Source organism: Ictalurus furcatus, chromosome 29, assembly GCF_023375685.1.
Source record: "Ictalurus furcatus strain D&B chromosome 29, Billie_1.0, whole genome shotgun sequence".
Taxonomy (NCBI): Eukaryota; Metazoa; Chordata; class Actinopteri; order Siluriformes; family Ictaluridae; genus Ictalurus; species Ictalurus furcatus.
The window spans coordinates 14707328-14729344 of NC_071283.1; the positions used below are offsets into that span (position 1 = coordinate 14707328).

At 38.1% G+C, this 22017-nt stretch overlaps 1 protein-coding gene across 14 annotated transcripts in view; it reads right to left on the minus strand.

The window, feature by feature from the left end:
• Positions 1 to 22017, minus strand: part of LOC128604120 (neurexin-1a-like) — a 287112-nt gene that overhangs the window by 257272 nt on the left and 7823 nt on the right. For 7 of the 14 annotated variants that reach the window (XM_053618953.1, XM_053618963.1, XM_053618957.1 and 4 more), the window contains 2 exons: positions 15955 to 15972; positions 11386 to 11415 (listed from right to left, as the gene is read on the minus strand). The exons of 4 other annotated variants lie outside the window; for them this stretch is intronic. In XM_053618953.1, coding sequence (XP_053474928.1) covers positions 11386 to 11415; positions 15955 to 15972 — 48 coding nt within the window. The remainder of the gene's footprint in view (positions 1 to 11385; positions 11416 to 15954; positions 15973 to 22017) is intronic. 3 more of the 14 variants (XM_053618964.1, XM_053618958.1, XM_053618955.1) reach the window with 1 other exon arrangement.

Genomic DNA, 22017 nt, shown 5'->3' on the forward strand with positions numbered 1-22017 from the left:
AAGGTCAAGTTCCAGATGCCACGCACATGTTGGGGATTTGAATCCGTTAAAAAAAAAAAAAAAAGAAAAAAAAAAGAAAAAAAATCAATTAATGGCCTTTCTGAGGGCATTTCCTGGACGTGGGCAGACACTAATTGGAAATGAATACACTATAGCTGCCATCGTTCTTGCTTACACGGCATTTAAGCTCGAGCCTGCTCGTACGCACGCCGTATATTTAATCCACAACCACGCACCACGTGTCCTCGCCCCTGCTTTATACGCCTTAAAGACGTCACTGTGACCCAGGCCATAGTTTTGATAATTTACTGACATGAACCGGTCTACTTACTTTCCGCATATAGAAAGAAAGAAAGAAAGAAAGAAAGCCCTGACAGACTAACACGCCTCCTTATTTTATATTTTAGCCTCGAATAAAATCCAAAAGCCCGCCCGGCTTACCTTAATCCTCCTTCAAGCCTCGCATCAGACCGAAAACAAATGAGGCGAGCCTTTATTCCTGTTCTGTTCTCCATGACTTATTATATTATTAATTGTAAAGACGTGGGAGCACGAGCCGGACTGTTTAAATAAACACACGCGCTCGTGATTAGGCTAACTACATGGTCAGAGACGTAAGCTGGGGGTTTTTGCGGTGTTCGGAAATATAGGACAAATCCCCAGCAGCCTCCGTCACAGAGCAGCGACCGTCGTTAATGAGTAAAAACGCGACGGGGGGAAAATATTCAAATATTCATTGCGAAGTAGGCGTTTGTCTCAGAAGCTGCTTTAAGAAGGGAGAAACGCTGTAAAGACTAGAAACAGAGTTTGAAAGTTGTCGAGAAAGTAAAGCGCTCTTGTGACGTCGTTATGATTCTCCGTCCCCGTCCTCGCGCCGGTGTACGTCCTGATCATGTACTTCGTCTTGTCCGTCCATACCATCGTGTCTTTGTCTATAGTTGCACAATCTTATCGTGCCGTTAAAGGCGTGCTCGTTTCCGGAGCGCTCGTTTCTGATTGGATGCACCTCCTGTCAATCATTTTGATATACAGTTGCAATCAAAATGATTCGACCCACGTTGCAAATCAGGTTTATTATCAAAGCTGACAGACTTTCATCTGTTTGCGATGAACAAATCAAACAAAAGCGCTTGAAATTGTGGTTTCCCAACAACTTCAACTGAAAATAAGGATCTCTACAGTTTCAAAAGTATTCACCCCCCCTGAATAGAATCGCTCAGACCTATCGTATTGCCATGATAGAGTAGTATGTGTATGTTCTGGTGCATATATGTGCTTAACGTATATATAATTTACACAGCTATACAGTTATACAATGTTTATGATAACCAGTGACACTGTTATGGAATGGTTATGACACAGTTACGCATGTTTGCTCTGACTCTACGGTAACGTGAGGTTCATATTTCAGCAATATACGAATATTGAAGAAAACCTGATCAATAAAGTGATAAAATGTTATTATAAAGCTGTCTGAAGGTCGAGTGAGAAACGTTTATAAAAAGCCTTACTCCACGAGTCTGGACTGCTTTCATCGACATTAACGTTTCTCTATAAAACCCTCTCACTCTCATTCTTCTCCACACAAATATCTAAATATTGTGTAACGTTCAACGTGCCTCTCGAGGGCAATCTCCTCTCAGCGACGCCCACATTACCGTCTTTATTACGCAGTGTTTTTTAAAAAAAAATAAATTCCGCCATCTACACCAGAGAGGATCGTTATTTTGCATTCGGTTTCATTTGACCGTAAAAAAAAAAAGAGAGAGAGGAAAAAAAAATCCAAAATCAAAAAGAGGCTTGAACGAAGTGTGATGAAAAAAACGCCTGCTCTTTCCCGCCAGCGTCCATTATAGAGCTGGAAGAGCAAATTATTCTCGTCGATAGCATCGCGTTCCGCACGCAGTGATTCATGTCAGAGCGAACAGAATGAAAAGCGTTATTAATTCCACCGTTTCTAGTGGGAGCGCTAACAGATACGCAGGCTCACGGGGGAAAGCGAAGGGGAAAAAGCAGACTATTTATATAACAGTGATGGAAACTGTCAACAAACGCAGGAGGTTAATAACTGAACAGGACTTTGTTTTATTTTTATTGCGGACACGATACAGGCGTAAGATAGACGTTTATTTTAGATCAATGAGAGGAGTCGGTACCTTCTCGTCTATTTCCACCATCAGGACGATAATTAAGACGTTCCAGAAACTGGGAATGTTATGAATCGACCTGGAATTGGACGCGTGTCTGTATCGTCTCGACGCACTGTGAAGAGGACGGTTCGAGTGGATAAAACATCTCCAAGGATCACAGCTGGAGAACTGCAGAAGTTAGTTGTGTCTTGGGGTCAGAAAGTCTCCAAAACTACAATCTGAATCACCTACATCACCACAAGCTGTTTGGAAGGGTTTCAAAAAAACAGCCTCTACTCTCATCCAAAAACAAACTGGAGCGTCTTCAGTGTGCCAGACACTACTGGAACTTCAAATGGGATCGGGTTCTACGGTCAGATGAAACCAAAACAGAGCTTTTTGGTAATAAACACCAGAGGTGGTTTTGGAGCACACAGAGAGGTAGCCATATGGAAAAGTACCTCATGTCCACGGTTAAATATGGAGGTGGATCTTTAATGTTTTGGGACTGTTTTTCTGCCAGAGGACCTGGACATTTTGTTAGGATACATGACATCATGGACTCTCTCAAATATCAACAGATATTAAATGAAAACCTGACTGCGTCTTCCAGAAAGCTTCAAATGGGCCGTGGTTGGATCTTCCAGCAGGACAATGATCCAAAACATCATCAAAATCAACACAGAAATGGTTTACTGACCACAAAATCAAGGTCCTGCCCTGACCATCCCAGTCCCCTGACCTGAACCCCATAGAAAACCTGTGGGGTGAACTGAAGAGGAGACTCCACCAACGTGGACCTCGACATGTGAAGGATCTGGAGAGATTCTGTATGGAGGAACGCTCTCAGATCCCTCACCATGATTTAAAATAAATAAATAAAATAAAATAAAAGAAAAGAAGGTGTCAATATGAAAATGACTCCATATCTACTCTGCACAAATTCAGCACATTATGCAAGAACATGTTTCTGGTTCTCCTACTATCTTTATTTTATTTTTTTTTTTTGCAGGAGTGAAAAAAATAGCACAGGTGGCGTTGAGGGAATACGAGACGTGAGGGACGGCGTGTCCTAAAACAATCCGTTGGCCTTCAGAGTAATGAATCTCAGCGTGGCCCTACTGAGAGGTTCTTCTCTACTCACACTCTCACAATTTTTCTACCATAACGTATAATATAATAAACATAATACGCCATGAACATGTTCGTAACGTCTTCTAGTGCGTTCATAAGGCACCGTACACAGTTTTATTTCTGGAAACGCTATACGCTTTATAGCGATGTCTATTATTAATGCATTATAAGCAGCAGAGTGTGAATAGCCTCGTTATTCATTGTGTATCGCTCTATGTGAACCGTTTATTACGCAATTAATAAGCTTCATGATCTCCATTATTAACCTCAGTGTGATGTCGGGAAATGTAATAAATATTAAATACATTTTATTAAAATGATGTCTTTAAATGACTTTACACAGAGCTCACACCTGCATAAAGATTCACTTCTAAAATCATATTTTATAAATTGTTTAAATTGTTTACTAATTATAAACATAAATGCACCTATCATAATTTATTTATTTTACATTACAGAGGTCATCGTGTCTATAATTAAACATAATCGAGTATTTCAATATTTAATGTACATCTCTATTTTATTTATACTTTATTTTATAGAAATAAAATTTATATTTCAGACTTTTCCCCTGTTTTGCTACGAATTTTGATTTATTTAATGATGGGTATGTGGACCTGTCCATAATATGTTCTTTCTTCTTTTTTCTGCCTTCTTAAGTATATATATATATATATATATATATATATATATATATATATATATATATATATATATATATATATTATTTGGTTTGTTTCTCTCTCTCTCTCTCTCTCTATCTCTCTCAGGAGTGGCAGGTTAAAAATAAAACAATAATTTAAAAAATTATAATAATATATATTGCTGCAAGCAGCGATTAAGGGGCCAATCACTGCAGTATCTGATCCGAGTTCCTCTGACATTGCGGTAAAGTTTTTTAATATTATTTTAATATTTTCACTATTAAATGATAACAATATACCTTATACAGGTAGTACAACTTTATGAATGTATCTTTTCGTTGTTGTTGTTGTTGTTGATTTCAATTCCACAGACACTGAGTTGAATGCAATCATGGCTGGATATCATGGATACAAATTTATTCTACAAATTGGGTATGAATATAAATATATTTACAAAGTTGGTCATGTACGTTTTTTTTTTAAATCCTCTTTATTCCAGCTGCTTCTTCTTTTTTATTTTTTTTAAAACACAGCTTGAGCCCGAGCTGTGAGAGTCTGGCTGTAGAAGAATAAATATGAATCACTGTGAGTCAGAAGGAAGGAAATAAATCACGATCTCTCACACACACACACACACACACACACACACACACATACACACACACACACACACACACACACATACATGCACACACACACACATGCCTATAGATGCAACAATAAACGCCTCTGGTGTGAAACACCGACAGACTTGAATGCCATGAACCACTGATAAAAATCAGCATGTCAGTGTGCCTGCAATTAATCCTCTTAATTAATTCTCACTAATTACCCAAAAAGCATTTTTTCCAGTTCTTAATATTTAGCAGTGACACGATAAAATCTGCCAAAAATAAAAACACTCCCACATTCCTCCCCGAGACCGAGGATTTCATCACTGCAGTTCCTCTCCTCCATCGACCTGCTCAGGCCGCTCTCCTTCCTCTTCACCCAGCCAGTGCAGCCTATTTCATATTGATCCTACTCTTTTTCTAATTATTTTATTCTACACTCCTCCTCCTCCTCCTTCCACACTCTTTTTTTCTTTCCTTTCTAGCTCTTTCTCTCTCTCCATCACAAGCGGAGGATTTATATGCAGCCCGTTCCTTCCAGTAAATACGATTTATTGGAAGCCATTGAAAAAACAGCAATTCACTGTGTATATATGTGTGTGTGTGTATGTGTGTGTGTGTGTGTGTGTGTTTTCAGCGTCCCCTGTGGACCACTCAGGATCATGTCCTATCTGTTTTCTTCACAGCGGCCGTATTGACGGCTCGGAGGCGTTATCGTGGGCTGCGGACAATCGAGCTTTCATTTAAGAGCGAAAGCGAGCGCTAAGAAATTAAATTCAGGTTTTGAATTTGGAATAAATAAGTAAATAAATAAGTAAATAAATAAATAAATAAATAAATAAATAAAAACATTGGTCTTGTACATGAAAAAGAAAGAATAAATTCACAAAAATGTTGTTGTTTTTTTTTAGGATAAATTATATATATATTTTCTCTTTTACACAATCAGATTGTTTATCGAATTATTACGAATGAATGCTAGAGGAAAATAATTGTTTTAATTATTAACCTTAGGCCGTGTAGCCTACAATTCCCCCCACACAAGGAGCTGTTATTACAGTATAGAAACAATACCATGTTAGAACGAGCGCATTAATATAAACTTATGAATGTTATTTTGAACTTTTCTGCACTACTTGGCAACCCAGCTCTGCGCTAAAGTACTGTTAATTTTCATTAAAGAATGGGTTTCTATGTGCGAAGGGCAAAAAGAAGTAATAGATAATCTAATCTATTAAAGCCCCTTTTTTTCAGTCTCTTAGGTAGTACCCTGTAATAATGTATGACCTTGAGAACCTCTTAAACAGGAGCTAATCATTATTACCATAATGCAAAGCATTAGCAGGAGAGAAACAGTGTACAGTGACCTCGTTCCTCTTTCGGTACCGCCCGATGAGGCCTAAGTGAACTCGACAGCGTTCTCCGAGGCGAGCTGCTGGAGTCTCGAGCGAGTGCCGAGGTGGACTTTGTGTCGAAGCTGCAGGTTCTTTTTCTCCGTCTCTGCTTGTCTTCATCTGACCGTGGCTGCGGCGGCCTTGAATAAGGGCAGTATGCCTCCCTCAAGACTTAAACTGTAACCAAACCTTAAGCACCTGTGGGGTTTTTTAATGGCCTCGCTTCCACAAAAAAAGTGCCCCATTCATTTTCCTCAGAAAATCACTAGCTACATGTCCAAGTTGTTTTTTTGTGCCTTTTTTAAAAAAAAACAACAACAACAAACTTGTTATTATACATATTTTAAAGTTTTGTGCACCTGTAACGTTTTTGTTTTCTTCTTAAAGCTTTTCTTTCAATCGTTTTATCCTGTTTAAATCATCAGCGGGTTCGCTAATTAGCTAAATGGAACTTGTTCACATCACTATAAAGCTGTGGAAGTTAGTTAGCGTTATCATTTATAAATCATCAGCAGATTCGCTAGTTAGCCAACGTCGTCCTGAATCACAAAACGGTTTGCTAGTTAGCTAACTTTATCCTGTTTAAATCAGCAGCAGAAGCAGATTCGCTAGCTAGCTAAATTTATGCTATTTAAATCAGCAGAAGGTTCACTAGTTAGCTAACTTTATCATGTCTAAATTAGCAGATTCACTAGTTAGCTAAATGTTTCCTGTTTAAAGCACTATACGGTGCGGTAATTAGCTACATTTATCCTTATCCAGGTTCACTAGTGATCTAGCTTCATTTACTAATTAGCTAACTTCATCCTAAGTCACCATAAACTTTGTTAGCTAGCTTGTTAGAATCATGAACTCACTTGCTGGAATGGCGATGTAATGTCAGCTAGGTTCGCATTCCTTAATGCTAGCTAGTTAGCTACCTAGCCTCCGCGATCCAGCAGAAACTATATCCATAAGAATACGAATACGCTATCTGAAATCTCATGGAGCATTTGCTAATGTTGTAGCTCACGGTAAGTCCATCGTCAGGTTGATATTAATCAAATTATCAAATTTATGAAGATGAACGCCTCTTCGCTGCTCAGCTCTGTTGGCTTAACTAAAAGTGAAGAAGGTCAAAGCTAAATACATTTTTAAAAAGTGGTTAGTCAGCTAAGTTTATGTCTGTAGGCTGTATATTAGCTACACTAGGTGGCTAATGATGAACCAGAATCAAATGTGCACACTGTTTGGCCCTCAGCGCTGAGTCAGCAGTGAGACCGAGGCTCCTCCTGGTTCTCCTTCTGCTTCTCTAATGTACCAGAGGAGAACCGGCGAGAGGCCAGTTCAGCTCCAGTGAGGCAGATTCTACAGATGGCAAAACCACTTCATCCACTATATATAACTTTATTAAAAACTCTCTCTCTAGCTTAAAATAATGAAATCTCTTAAATGAATGTTTCCATTTTTTTATTATTATTAAAAATACGAGGAACTAATCTCTGGACCGAAGTTTAAAAATAGAAAACAAAATGGGGGAAGAAAATATCATGAGCCAGACTTGCAAAACTAAATAACAAAACAAATAAAAAAATAAAATAAAAAAAGCTCTCCTGCAAATCCAGAATATGTAACGAGGCTCAATTGACGGAGAAAAATAAAAATGAAATTAAATGTCTCCGCCAAACCGTCTCTGAAAATTGCATTCAGTGCCAAGAACATTCACTTAGCAAATCATGTCCCGAGGCTGAACTATCAAATCCAACGCCTGTCATTAAACTCAAATTTACTAGAGCATATCGGCCCGCGTGCAGCTTCTACGGTGACGAGGATGAACTGTACAGACGTAGCAGAAGAGCTGAGCGCGAAAATAAAACGCTTTAAATCATCACCCAGGCTCTGGGTGCTCTGGTTCTCAGATCTCAAATCCAGGAACATACTGCATTTTATTCATGAAGTTGTATTGCATCATCCCGTCTACATCACCAGCAGGCTCGCTAGCTAGCTAGCTAGCTTCATCCCGTCTACATCACCAGCAGGCTCGCTAGCTAGCTAGCTAGCTTCATCCCGTCTACATCACCAGCAGGCTCGCTAGCTAGCTAGCTAACTTCATCCCGTCTACATCACCAGCAGGCTCGCTAGCTAGCTAGCTAGCTTCATCCCGTCTACATCACCAGCAGGCTCGCTAGCTAGCTAGCTAACTTCATCCCGTCTACATCACCAGCAGGCTCGCTAGCTAGCTAGCTAACTTCATCCCGTCTACATCACCAGCAGGCTCGCTAGCTAGCTAGCTAACTTCATCCCGTCTACATCACCAGCAGGCTCGCTAGCTAGCTAGCTAGCTTCATCCCGTCTACATCACCAGCAGGCTCGCTAGCTAGCTAGCTAGCTTCATCCCGTCTACATCACCAGCAGGCTCGCTAGCTAGCTAGCTAACTTCATCCCGTCTACATCACCAGCAGGCTCGCTAGCTAGCTAGCTAGCTTCATCCCGTCTACATCACCAGCAGGCTCGCTAGCTAGCTAGCTAGCTTCATCCCGTCTACATCACCAGCAGGCTCGCTAGCTAGCTAGCTAACTTCATCCCGTCTACATCACCAGCAGGCTCGCTAGCTAGCTAGCTAACTTCATCCCGTCTACATCACCAGCAGGCTCGCTAGCTAGCTAGCTAGCTTCATCCCGTCTACATCACCAGCAGGCTCGCTAGCTAGCTAGCTAGCTTCATCCCGTCTACATCACCAGCAGGCTCGCTAGCTAGCTAACTTCATCCCGTCTACATCACCAGCATAAATTTGTGTAAATTTGAAAACTAAACTTCCTTTAACAACATTCCCTCTTGATGCTCAGAAAGAATTAACGCTATGCTACACCGTGGGTTGGCCATAATAAATAACTTCATACAATGTTTCAGGAAGTCTGCATAACTTTAGCTGTGACGTACAATGCAATCAATTATTATATTTGATATACGACACAACGTCTTTACTTTTAAAGTGAAACAAAATATATAAATTGGAAACACAAACTGGATATTTCGCATTATATATTATAAGAGAAAGAATTCATGGTCAGAGACGAAATCGAACGGAATTTCCTAAATAATCATCAACCGACTCGACTCTATTGTTTTCTCAGCCGCTAATTATCCTAAGTGGGAAAAATTGTTGCCTTTAACTGAGAATCACTGGGAAGCCATTTGCCGTATTTTTTTTTTGTGCAAAACGGTCTTTTGGGAGCGGAGCCGAGAGACATCTTGTGCAGCCACTTACCTTCAGTGAAGAAACACTCAATTCTAGGGAAAAATGACTCATTTTCCATGCTGAGATGGGCTCCCTGAAAACCCATCTCTGTGATTGAGTAAGTAGTTACCAGTCCGAACACCGGCGGGATGCATCGCCACCCGAAAGGCAATCGGCTTTATGAATAGCGTTACGTGACAAACTGTAAAATCCTCAAGCCAGAGCAAAGAGTTTTTTTCCAGAGCACCTACCTTCATTTTCTTATGCTTGGAAAGTTCAGCTCAACTTAGCTACGGACATTTTAGCACTTCATCTAGATACACAGGGTCATGAACAACGCAAAGGGAATGAGAACAAAATGAGGTTCAGTACCTTTACTTTTACCTAGGAAATTGGATGACATGGTTCCATGGAGGAAGCAGAGCCCGGAGAAGGGAGAAGCAAAGGGAAAGGGAGAGAAGAAGACACATAAGTCATTGTTGTGTAATGAGGGCAAAGTGGGGTAGATGAAGATAAAATGCAGTCATGATGAAATGAATGTGGATGAAAAGCTAGGAAAAGTGAGGATGGCGTATTCTTTCTACTGCCACATGCAACTAAACAAGGCATAATTGACTAGATTCTTAGAGAAAAGGCTTCCTCAAGGGTTCCTAGCGTCCTACCAGGTCTACTATGTTCGTTAAAGCTTGCTCTAGAGGGACAAACTGAAGACCCCTTAATGGTGGAGTGGTTTTAGATGGACCCTTTTGAGAATATGGCTTTCTGCAATCCTCAATTCTTGCAGAAGACCTCCCCCCCAAACATCATAAAGTTGAGATCATCTTAACTGGGAGAGAGAGAGAGAGAGTGTGTTCAAAGTGATGCTCGCGCTACAAGTCCGACAATGAGCTCTGAGAACCTTCATGAACATTCAGGAATATATTGGGTCAAATCCAGACAGTTCTTAAGAAGAAAGCGTGTAACTTTTCTTAGCAGGCTTCTTCTTCAGAAAGAAAAAAACACTTAGCTATTCAAGGAACCCTTGAGGAACCTTGTTTTAAGAATGTAGAAGAATAATTTTTTCACAATGTATTGAGCGAATCAAATTCAAAATTAGTGCCCTAGTTCAGTTAACCCAATTACTGTAGTTTCCCAAAAACGCCCTACCGTTTAACGCTGATCATTGAGAATATCGACCCTGAGTGCTCGGCTGAAACCGATTGAGAATTAAAGCGTTACATTAAAGGTTCTCCAAGGAACCATTGAGGAACGCTTTTTTTCTTAGAGTGTAGAAGAACGTTTTTTTGTCAATGTAATTAGCAAAAATAAATAAATAAAATATAATGCCCCAATAATAATTTCCCCAAAACGGTGTTTGAGAAAGTGTTGAATGTGATGCTTGCTTTTGGGGAGCTCAATGCCGATTGGTCGATTAAACGACGAAACTCTTAGAGAAAACAGGTTAACTATAGAACCCTAAAAGGTTCTTTTGCTTGTCTCTATGATGGAACCTTTGTTTCCCATCAACGTAAAGTTGAGCTTATCTAGGAGAGAGAGAGAGAGAGTGTTCCAAGTGATGCTCGCTCTACCATTTAACAGTGCTCTTTGAGAAACTGATGGGCTGGACTACAATTAAATGCTCCATCTGACTTCCACGAACATTGATCAAGAATCATTAAAGGTTCTCTAGAGGGAAGCAATGAAGCTCCAACAATCCAAAGAACTCCCGAGGAACCCTCAGGAAAATCGTACAGTCTCGATTACAATGCTATGCTCGCTACACCATTTAATGATGATCTTTGAGAAACCTGGACCTGATGGGTCACTGAAATTGATGGGCTTGGCTATGATTTAATGCTGCGACTGACTTCCAAGAACATGAATTTACTTAAAACAACTGCTATACTCAAGAAAATGTAAAGGTTTACTGGAGGGAAGCCATTCATGAAGCAAAGAAGCTCTGACAATATAAAGAACCCTTGAGGAACCATTTTCTTTTAAGCATGTATTAGGACAGGTTTTTGTCAATGTAAATTCAATCCCAATCCCATTCACTCTAAGAAGAACCATTAACAGCACACCCCTGCCCCACAGCTGTGGTTCTCTAGTTCCAAACTCTAAAAACAGCAGCCCAACAGCAAAGTGGGAACTCGGTGAGAGCACGAGAGCCTGAGCTCTTCAACTCCTTAAGTGCAGAGCAGAAGCAACGAGGCAGACGAGGAGGAAAGGCGAGAGACGAGGATGAGTGAGAGAAGGAACAGAGAACAGAGAACATACCTTGATCTCCCATCATCAGGTGTGCCAGACCTTAAAGGAAAACAAGAGCACAGTCAGCAAAGAACACAAGTGCAGAACACGGACATTCGTCTGGTGGATCAGACCGATTCAGGACGGCGGCGTTTAGGGTGGCGAGACAAAAACGGAGAAATGGACGGAACGGGCAGCTCTAACACTGCGTTCACCATACGTTTTCTATGCGCCGTATAAGCGCAACACGTAGCCGTTAAGCAAAAACGTGACAAGCGACATTTTGAAGTAATATTTTTTTTCTCTATGCAAATTAGGTATGACACGATAAATTAAACTGATTGGCTCGATTGATTTCTCAGACCAATCAGTAGCTAGTCATAGCTAATCTGGGGTGATTAGCTACTACAAATCCCTTGTGAGACGGGGGTGGGGGGGTAGGGGGGTAGGGGGTGGGGATCCCTAATAAATTTAGCTAAGTCATGTCAGCTAAATCACGTAATGACAGAAAACACGTGCACCGATTTTCAGGCAGGAAAATCGAGTCGAGACGAGAACACCGGCCTTAAAGGTTACCGATGTGAAATGGGGGAAGGGGGTGGAGCTTGCAGGGGGTCAGTACACCTACACAACTTGTCAATCATTCCAGATTTATATGCCGATTATTTTTTATTTGGTAAAAAAAAAAAAAAGGAGGCTTTTTGCGTATTTTTGAGCGAGAGTCATAGCCGTATACGGCGATGTTACAATGTGGAGCTCCTACGCAAATAAACACGTAAAAGCTGGCAGGTTTGCATTTAGGATAAAGAGATAAAAATAAATAAATAAATAAAATTATATATATATATATATATTTTTTTTCCATTCTGCATTTTGACATTTCATTCTGACTGATCCAACCTACCTGCCTCCCCCACAATCCTTTACTGTTCTACCCGCTGATTTACGGCGCAAACACGGACAGCTGGAGCCCAAATCTAATACACAGCCAGGCAACGGCGCAAAATACAGCCATCATTTTCCTCTCCATTGCACAATGTATAAGTACATTTGTACGAACAGCAGAAGTATTATGTACCATAAATGTCACGGGGGGGTTATTACCGTTTTTACATTCTTTCAATTGACCATCTGTCCGAGCAAGTCGTTTAACATGATCCATTAGCATTAGGGTTTAGCTGTCAATCCGTCAGCGGAGGTATATTTCTTTCTTTTTTTTTTTTTGCTTTTGAAATCTAGATTCTGATTGGCCAGAAGGTATTGATTAATTTTCTATAACAGCAGCTCGAACAGTAGTGCAGCTACAAATCACCGATTTATACTAATGCGCTCGTTCTAATACGCTATCGTTTCTATAGCAACAACTTACACAGGAATTATTGACATCGTAAAAGCTCTAATGTCATAAATCGTCCAGCATTACTTAAGAAACGATATGAATGTATTATGAAGCCACAATGTAGGTACAGTTTGAAAATAATTTATTCATTTGAAAGTAAAATTAAATAAACAAGGCAAGCTGAATAATGTCGATTTCATAAATGAAAACCGTCATTTTCATAGTAATATTAAATAGGTCAGCTAAAATGTCTCATTAGCTTGCTAGCAGAACTTGCTACTGATTTAAGTACATATGATAAAAGTGAGCCAACGGTTAGCCACCTTGCTAGCAACTTTGTACACTTGTTTGCTCAATATAATAGTTAGTTTAATATTGGCTACCTTGCTAGCAGACATAACTACAGAACGGGATAGTTAGCTACTGTTGGCTACCATTCTAGCCAAATGATAGTTAGTGTAATGTTAGCTAGCTTGCTATTAGACAATGCTACTGATTATTTACCTAGCTAGCAAGCTTGGATGCTGCCTTGCTTACACAAGTTAGCCTAATGTTAACTAACTTGCCAACAGAGCTAACTAATGGTTTAAATGACACTATATACTGTATAAGCTAGCTTCTTTGGTAGCAATGGAATAGTTCGCCTAATGTTTGCTACATTGACTATGGGGGAAGGAAATAACAGATAGCCTTATGTTAGCTGCTAGGAAAGTTGTTATAGGTGATAATTGGTTAGCTTAATGTTAGCTGTCCACTCGAGGAGAAGTAAAAATTCACGCAGTGCTGTGTTTTTGTTGTTGTTTTGTTTTTTGTGACGTTTGTGGGATTTTTTTTTGTTGTTAAAACCATTTCATTACAACTCTATAGACTTGAATACGTACTATCCTGATAAATATGGCGCTAATCCAAATCTTTTAACATTTATAGCCATATAGTGAATCGCTGCTTTTATTTTATTCTCTTCTCTCAGTCTGTTCTTTTTTTTTTCTCCTTCAACAGCTTCCTCGCTCAGCAATATCTGTTATGTAAAGCTCTTTATAAGTAAAAATGAATTGAATTATATTAAAGATGTCCCTGATGATGCACGCTAGACATATCAGCCCACTCGAACACAACAATCCGATAAAGAAAAAAACACTTTTCCTCCTTAACATCAGCTTTAATTTATTTATATATGTACTTTTCCCCTTTCCGTTCTGTGCCACGGATGATTTTCTCCACGGTGAATTCGGAGGAATTTACTCGCTGTTAGTTGATATGGATATCATGCAGATGGATGATTTACCTTTTCAACCTTGAAGGAGCATTTCCATCCGTTACTACGGATACGGAAACCCGACTCGGCTCTTAAAGAGCGCACCGGTTCTCGTGGTTTTCTTTTCACAGAGAATGTAAAGTGTGAAAGTGTCAAGCTGAGGGCGAATGCGAGTTAGAGCTACATTCGTATTAAATGAAATTTAAATAAATCGCTGTCGCTTGTTAGAATTGTTACACAAATTTCGTGAGTTTTGTACGTCTTCATTCCAAATTACACACTGCAAAAAATATATAATAATTTTAATAAAATTTTGCTTCATTTTCCCAAATAAATATATCTTGAACATAGTCATATCTTATGAAATGATTATATATATATATATATATATATATATATATATATATATATATATATATATATATATATATATATATATATAAAATTTATTTTAAGCTTCATTTTAGCAGATAATTTTGCTTGTTTTTAGAATTTATTTATAGCAAGAACAAAAAAAAAATTCAAGCTTAAAATTAGAAAATAAATATCTAGAAATAGACTTATTAATAAGTAGAAATATTAAATTAAACTGTCTACATTTAATACATTTTACATTTGTTATCATTTTTGTTCCTAGCTATAGACAAAAAAAAATATTTAAGGTTGAAATCAGAAAAAAATGTCAGAAATATGTTTACTAATTTTATATTGATTAAAATAATTTTGCATAAAAGTTTAAGCATTTTTTTTTTCTAGCTAAAAGTAGCAATTATTCAAGCTTGAATGCTTGAAATATGTTTTATATTTGACATTGGTAGATAATTTTGTGTTGTTTAAGCAATTTTCTAGCTAGAAACAAGAATCATTCAAGTTGGAAACTTTTAAAAATGTCTAGAAATATGTTTAGATTTGCTATTAGCAGATAACACTGTATCTTTTAAGCACTTGCTCTAGCTAGGAGTAAGAATTATTCAAGATTGAAAGGCTTAATAGTAGGTTTAAGGAAGCGTAATATTTTTTTTTTGTTTATCATAATCGCATAATAAAAAGAAATGTTAGATTAAGTTCAATTAAATTCAATATATTTTCATTCGATGTCATTTTTTGGTTTCTTGCCAGAGTAAATGCTTCAAAGAAGCAAAATTAATAAAAATGTTTGAAATGCATGAAAATATAGTCAAGAAATATGTTGCATAATTTTATATTTGCTAGTAGCAGCTAATTCTGCTTCTTTGAAGCATTTATTTATCAAGAAACAAAAAGTTTGAAATGTAGAAAAGTGTTTCATAATTTCACAATTGATTATAATAATCTCATAATAAAAGCTAATGAATAAATCAACCAGTATAGTAGAAAAAAATCTTTAAAATAAAAGAGAACACATGTTATATTTGCTAGTGGTGGATCATTGTGCTTGTTTATCAAAGTTTGAAATTAGAAAAAAAAAAAATCTTGGCTTGATAATCTTGCAATTGTTTATCATAATCTCATCATTAAAAATTTAATTAAATTAAAATTAAATATGTAATCAATATTCTGGATAAAATGTCTTTTATACTGTATTTGCTAATGGCGAAAAATTGTGGGTGGAAAAAAGCATTTGTTCAACAAACAAAAATTGTTCAATCTTGAAATTAGAAATGAGGAAATGTCTCGAAGAAACAGGTTTAATAATATTATAATCATTTAGAATAATCTCATAATAAGTGGATATTGTCATTAACGCTATGTTGTTGTTATTTTTTTATTTTTTTTGCAGTGTTTTTTTTTATTTTTTTTAGCTCCCGTTTATTTTAACTGGATTTGTTCTCACGTTGCCATTTGAAAATTTACATAATATCCGAAATTCGGCTACTAAATATTCTTCAAATTAAAAAAAAAAAAAAAAAAGCAATGTATGAATTATACCTACCGTCCATGTTGTGCTCATGTAACATTGATAAAGCAGATTAGGGGTGAAAGTTGAGGTAAATAAGTTAAGAAGGATTAAAAATGCGGTACCCACCTTCAGCACGGTTGTCTTCTGTAAGCACAGATGGGGCAGGGAGAGAGAAAGGAAGATATTCATTAAGCAGCATGCAGACCAATACTTGCCATTGCATGTTACCATGCAAGGCACCAAACATCACATGCAAGCGCCCTGATCACCTGCTCATCTCATCACATGATCACCTGTTCTGAACTCCTGCAGGAGGAAAAGGTCGTTTGTCAAATTAGCACTCATAGAAACTGAGTGTATTAGTAGTACTACTGTGTTGTTGAATTCTGGATTGTGATTGGTCAGAAGGTGGAGATTAAGTTTTAGTATAAACTCACGGGCTTACATTAAACAATTTACACAGGGACTTATTCAAATAAAGGTGTGTAATCACTGATATTCTTGAAGTAAGGAGATGCCAGTTGACCATTTATGGAAGGAGTCTCCAGTGTTAGAGTTAAAGCTGTAACTTTAAGTTTAACGACATGTTCAGGATAGAAGAGTTTACGTTTTGTGGTTTCTCAGTAACATGACAAGCTGCACTTCATTTTTTTTGCCTTATTAACTTGAACAGAAAGGAAATAAATAAAAGAAACTCCAGCGTCAGCCCATGTCTCCGCCTCATCGTTAGCCCATGTCTCCACTTCAGAGTCAACCCGTGTCTCCGCCTCATCGTGAGCTCGTGTCTCCGCCTCATCGTGAGCCCATGTCTACGCCTAATCGTTATTCCGTATCTTCACTTCAGAGTCAGCCTGTGTCTCCGCCTCATTGTGAGCCTGTGTCTCCGCCTCATTGTGAGCCTGTGTCTCCGCCTCATCGTTATCCCGTGTCTCCGCCTCATCGTGAGCCTGTGTCTCCACCTCATCGTTATCCTGTGTCTCCGCCTCATCGTGAGCCTGTGTCTCCACCTCATCGTGAGCCTGTGTCTCTGCCTCATCATGAGCCCGTGTCTCCGACTTATCGTGAGCCCGTGTCTTCACTTCAGCATCAGCCAGTGTCTCCACTTCAGTGTCAGCCCCTGTCTCCGCCTAATCGTTAGCCAGTGTCTCCACTTCAGCGCCTGGCTTTGGCAGTCACTCATTATCCCGGGAGGAATTGTAGGTGGCCCTGACATTGCAGTGCTGCTGGAATGTTTGTATTATTTTATAATATTTCAATGGACAGTTATATTTCCTATTACAAATGATTAACCAATAAGTTAAATGTGAGGACTATTCGGTGTAGGTATAATGTGTTCATGAAGGCACATGAATTAATCTGTTTTTAATCTTCTTCTTCCTAGCGTTATTCCCGCACTTAAAAGCTTAAAGTCCTGGGTTGCATTACGAATGTAAAATTGAGATGATAAGAAAAGAGTACTGTGGGTAAATAAATGAAAATTAATCTGAAATATTGAGCTTTATGATAAGATTATCTCCTCTAGCAAATTTCTTTCAAAAGTCACTTTCGGTTTAACAGATTCTGCACGATTGTTTTCATATTTTATATGTATTTTTTTGCCAAAGATTTAATAAAATTAATTAATAAATGCTTTAATATTTTTTTTCACATTTTCAAAAGCATGGAAAGGGAAGATTATGTTTTTTGTAAATGCTACAATATATAAATAATTTGCAATAATGAATTAAATATAGCAAAGGAGGAAGACCAGAATCCACTGTAATCATCAGCGCTTGTTCCCAAGTAATATCACACCGTTGATGAGATATGCCATCACTTCCTGTTTGGCGACTTTGCCAATAAATTCGTTTACACGTTATCGACAAACTGTCCCACGTATCAAAAGTCGAAGAAACGGATTTGTTTAGGTTAGTTTCATGATGCTGTGATCCAAATTTTGTGATCACTGGACAAAGGTTGTAGCAGAAGAAGCGGGGAAAAAACAACACTTTTTGAAAAAATCCAAAATGGCGGAAAACCCAATACGGTGGAAATTAATGTCATGATTTACGGTGCTCAGTCCCAAAGAATCGGAGGAAAGTGGAGATGTTGAGTGCGTTATTATGTAAGTTATTATTGTAAACATACCGTATGTCCAAATCTGTCCTGTTGGTGGTGCTAGAATGCTTGAGGGGTGTACTATAATTCAAAATTGCTGTGAAGGCAGCTGAGACTGTCCTCAAGCACTGTGCCAAATTTCATTTAAGCATTCTTCCACAGACTATCTATGTGGAAGTATAATAGTAAGAAGAAGAAGAAGAAGAAGAAGAAGAAGAGGAAAGCATATCATTCTACAATAGGGTGACTACAGTGCCTGGCCCCCTAGCAGTAATAAAATCCAGCACTTGGCTAGCAGTTTCAGATTTCAGTTCTGAATTTTTTTGGTGTGTTACTACGTTACATGACAGATAGGCTTGTCTACAATAATAATTGTGGTCACATCCTAAGACAATGGTTTCTGTTTCTCCTCTCTTACAGAGTCTCAGTTTCATGGCACTCTCGCACAACCTGGACTATTTGTACCAGCATGAGGAATGAGGAAATGTCTATTTTTTTTTCCTCAGTTGAAATTATAAAGCACTTCTGGATAAAGGCGTCTGCTGAAGGCACTGAAAGTAAACGTGGATCTAATTTGAGCCGTCCCTTCCATCCATCCTGTCCTGAGCCGATACAGCAGCGTCTGATTTATCAGTAATGGAGTGACGTGAGTCGGCCGATCTTTGCCGTGTGACGCTCGCAGATGAATGCTTTCGCTCCTCGATGGTTAAAAGCGTTCCACAGCTCAGCTTCCTCTTTATTCCTTTTACAATGCAGTTATAGAGGGGACATGACGGCTAAGTGTCCAGCCACTCTGCTGGTAATTGATGGAAAGCTGCAGCCCCGGAACGGCATCTGGTGCTGGATTACAGATGCATCTGAACGTGTGTGTGTGTCTGTGTGTGTGTGTGTGTGTGTGTGTGAGAGAGTGTGTGAGCTTGTCTCAGCTTTCCCATCACTACACAATGTTCATACGATTTTCCTGCAAATTTCACAGTTGTACTTGAAGCTCTCTAAATTTGGACTGCAGTTTCTCCAAACTGGCATTATGACATTTGTGCTCTGCTCTACAGCGTTTTTTTTTTTTTTTTTTTTAATGATAAAATGGCTTGTCATAAAAAAAAAAACAAAAAAAAACAAACATTTCCTCAGTCTGAAAGGGTCGAGACACTGAGACACTGTTAGAGAGGAGCAACAAAAAACACTGGAGAAAAACCTGACCACAATTATTATTATTATTATTATTATTATTATTATTATTTCAACTTGGACAAGCCTACTGTATCTGTCATGCATTGTAGTAACACACCAAAAAACTCTGAAACTGCAAACCAAGTACTGGATTTTATTAGTATTATGGGGCCAAGCACCGTAGTCACCCTAGTGTATAATTAGATACTTTCTTATTATTATTGCTATTATACTTCCACAAAGATAGTCTATGGAAGCCTAAAGAATGCTTAAATGAAATTTGGTACAGTCATTGAGGACCGTCTCAGCTACCTTCACAACAATTGTTTTTTTATCTTACGCCCCTCAAGCACTAAATCGAATATCCATCGACAACTCAACAACGAAACCGTTCGTATTGAGGCGATGTTTTTTTTTTTTCTTATAAAAGTTCTACAAAGATCCATTATAGTCATATATGTAGCTAATAATCTGACATCTACGCCAATAATCAAACCCGGTACTGCTGTCTTTTGTCTTTGAATAAACGCTAACTCATTCTTTAACATGGCCAGATGTCTCCTCTTGTGTTTGCTCCTCTGTTTCTTTCTGCTCGACCTGATCCTCTGGATAATCACTGAGTAGCTTATAGTCCTAATAACCTTAATCCCAGACGTAGCATTACACATGCTATTTCTCACGCAATATCACTGAAGTACTTGACTGATTTATTTCACCTTCACAATAGGCTTAGAGGGAAAAGAAATTGGGGGGTTGGTTCTAGAGAAGTTCAGACGTTTGTGAATTTTTTATTGTATATTTTTTTATGGATTTTGGATGGTTACAGGATATCATGTTATATCATTTAAATCATATAATCTGTAATTTACTTGTTTTTGACTCGAGGTAAAATTAACTGTGTCGTATGGAATACATTTTGTCGTCGTCGTCCCCCCCCCATTTTCTCACAACATTTTTATCTTGTGTAATGCCAAAAAATTGCAAAATGTCTTTAAAATTAAAACAGATTACACCATACACTGTGTTATTCATATCTATATTGGTATATAAAAGTCATAAATGAATTCTTATTAACAGTTTTTGTACTTTGAAGAGTAGCATTTGCGTCCAGATAATAAATAAGCAAAAATAAATAAGTAAATTCTTCAAAAAGGGAAAATGAAAAACTGTTGTGTTGGGTGTCCAAAATCATATTCGTACATAGTTAGCTCTTCCTCCAATGACTAATTCTCACATTTCCTTAAACCAATGTTCGTGTTTAGACAAAACATGAAGCGACGGCCAATTTCTCATTTGTAAAAGGTTCATAAAAACAAAAACAGATTATTTTTTTACTTTGTATTTTTTGCTGTAACGTTTTGTTTTCTGGCAGGAATTTCATGATTTCATCCTCACCACCTGCTGCTTTAATGTTCAACACACACACACACACACACACACACACACACACTTCCTCCAGGTTAGGAAAAGAACATGAGAATAAATATTATCTGGTGCGAGTATTTGGTTACATTTCCTTCGCATGGACGTCATCACTGGGAGAAAAAAATAATAAAAACGCAAAAGAAATGACAAACTGGGTGGTGGAGTGTGAACATTCATGCTGGGAAAGCAGGTGGTGTTACACGTGAGGCAGAACGTCGGTGTTGCACGTGAGGCAGCACGTGAAATGTTCTCCATGTCGTCGGCATTAGAATTCATCAAGCTGTGAGAATGCAATTAGGTTTTTTTTTTTAAAAAAAAAAAAAAAGAAAGAAAGAAAGAAAAAATAAAGAAAAAGTAAGGTACAACTGATTTTGTGTTAGATGTCGAGTACGGTTGAAAAATAAATAAATAAATAAATAAATAAATAAAGTATTCCTAGCTGTTAAGGGCTTTTAGCAGACAAACGGCACTGACTATTATTATATTGTTCCTCTGGGTGGATCACTGGACTATAAAAACACTACACAGGCTTGTACACGCTAGGTTTTAAAACGCCAAGGTCTACCACGAAAATGATCGATTTTTACTTCCACATTCATCACTCCAGAAATTTCTGTTCTTTTCTTCCTATTTCTCTGTTTTCACATTCAGCCTTATCAGAATTCTTTCCCAAAACAAACACAGACTCATGAATAATGTGTTACAGAGCGGACAAACCTCAAGGTCACTGACAACCCGTCTTTTTCACTCAATGATTTCGACGTTGTAAATTTTTGGATGCAGTTGTTTCACAACTAAAGAAAAACAGCAAGGGCACCAAAACTTTTACCCTCACCAAGAAATGTAAGAATATGCTAATTATATCACATAAATATGTGTAATTAGAGACATGATCCAGGGCCACCCCGTTCATTTGGTAACCTGCGTTTGCATACTGGAACCTGATTGGCTCCTAGATGTTATGACGTAATAACATCCTCTGAAAGGATCAAATCATAAAAAATAAAGACGTTGTACACAGTTTAATGAGCTTCACAGACCGTCTGTGCTTAGAAAGCAATTCTGCGTGGCTGCTAAGCGACAGTGTGCAAAAGCATTGCATTTTGAGCTCATTTAAAGAATTTATTTTTTCTGACATCATTGCAATTCAACTGCGTTTGAATTTGCTTGAACCTAATCGACTGAAATCTGGCAACCCGAATCACCACAGTGTCAGCTTTATATTAAGGTTTCTCGTGATTACTGAGTAAATTCAAGAAACAAGTTCTGAGAAATGTTTAAGCACACTTGAAGCTTAAAGTCCCCATGAAATAGCTTCTTAGCTGTGATTCTGTATTTCCTTTCCAAACAGGAAGTCAGAGTAGCATTCAGCATCCAGTAGCATTCGAGATACGCCACACTACCGAATCTAAACGTACAAAAAAGCTCTGACACACAAACTGTGATCTGAGGAGCATCTTAAATAAGAGCTGTCCCACTATATATTACAATATATAG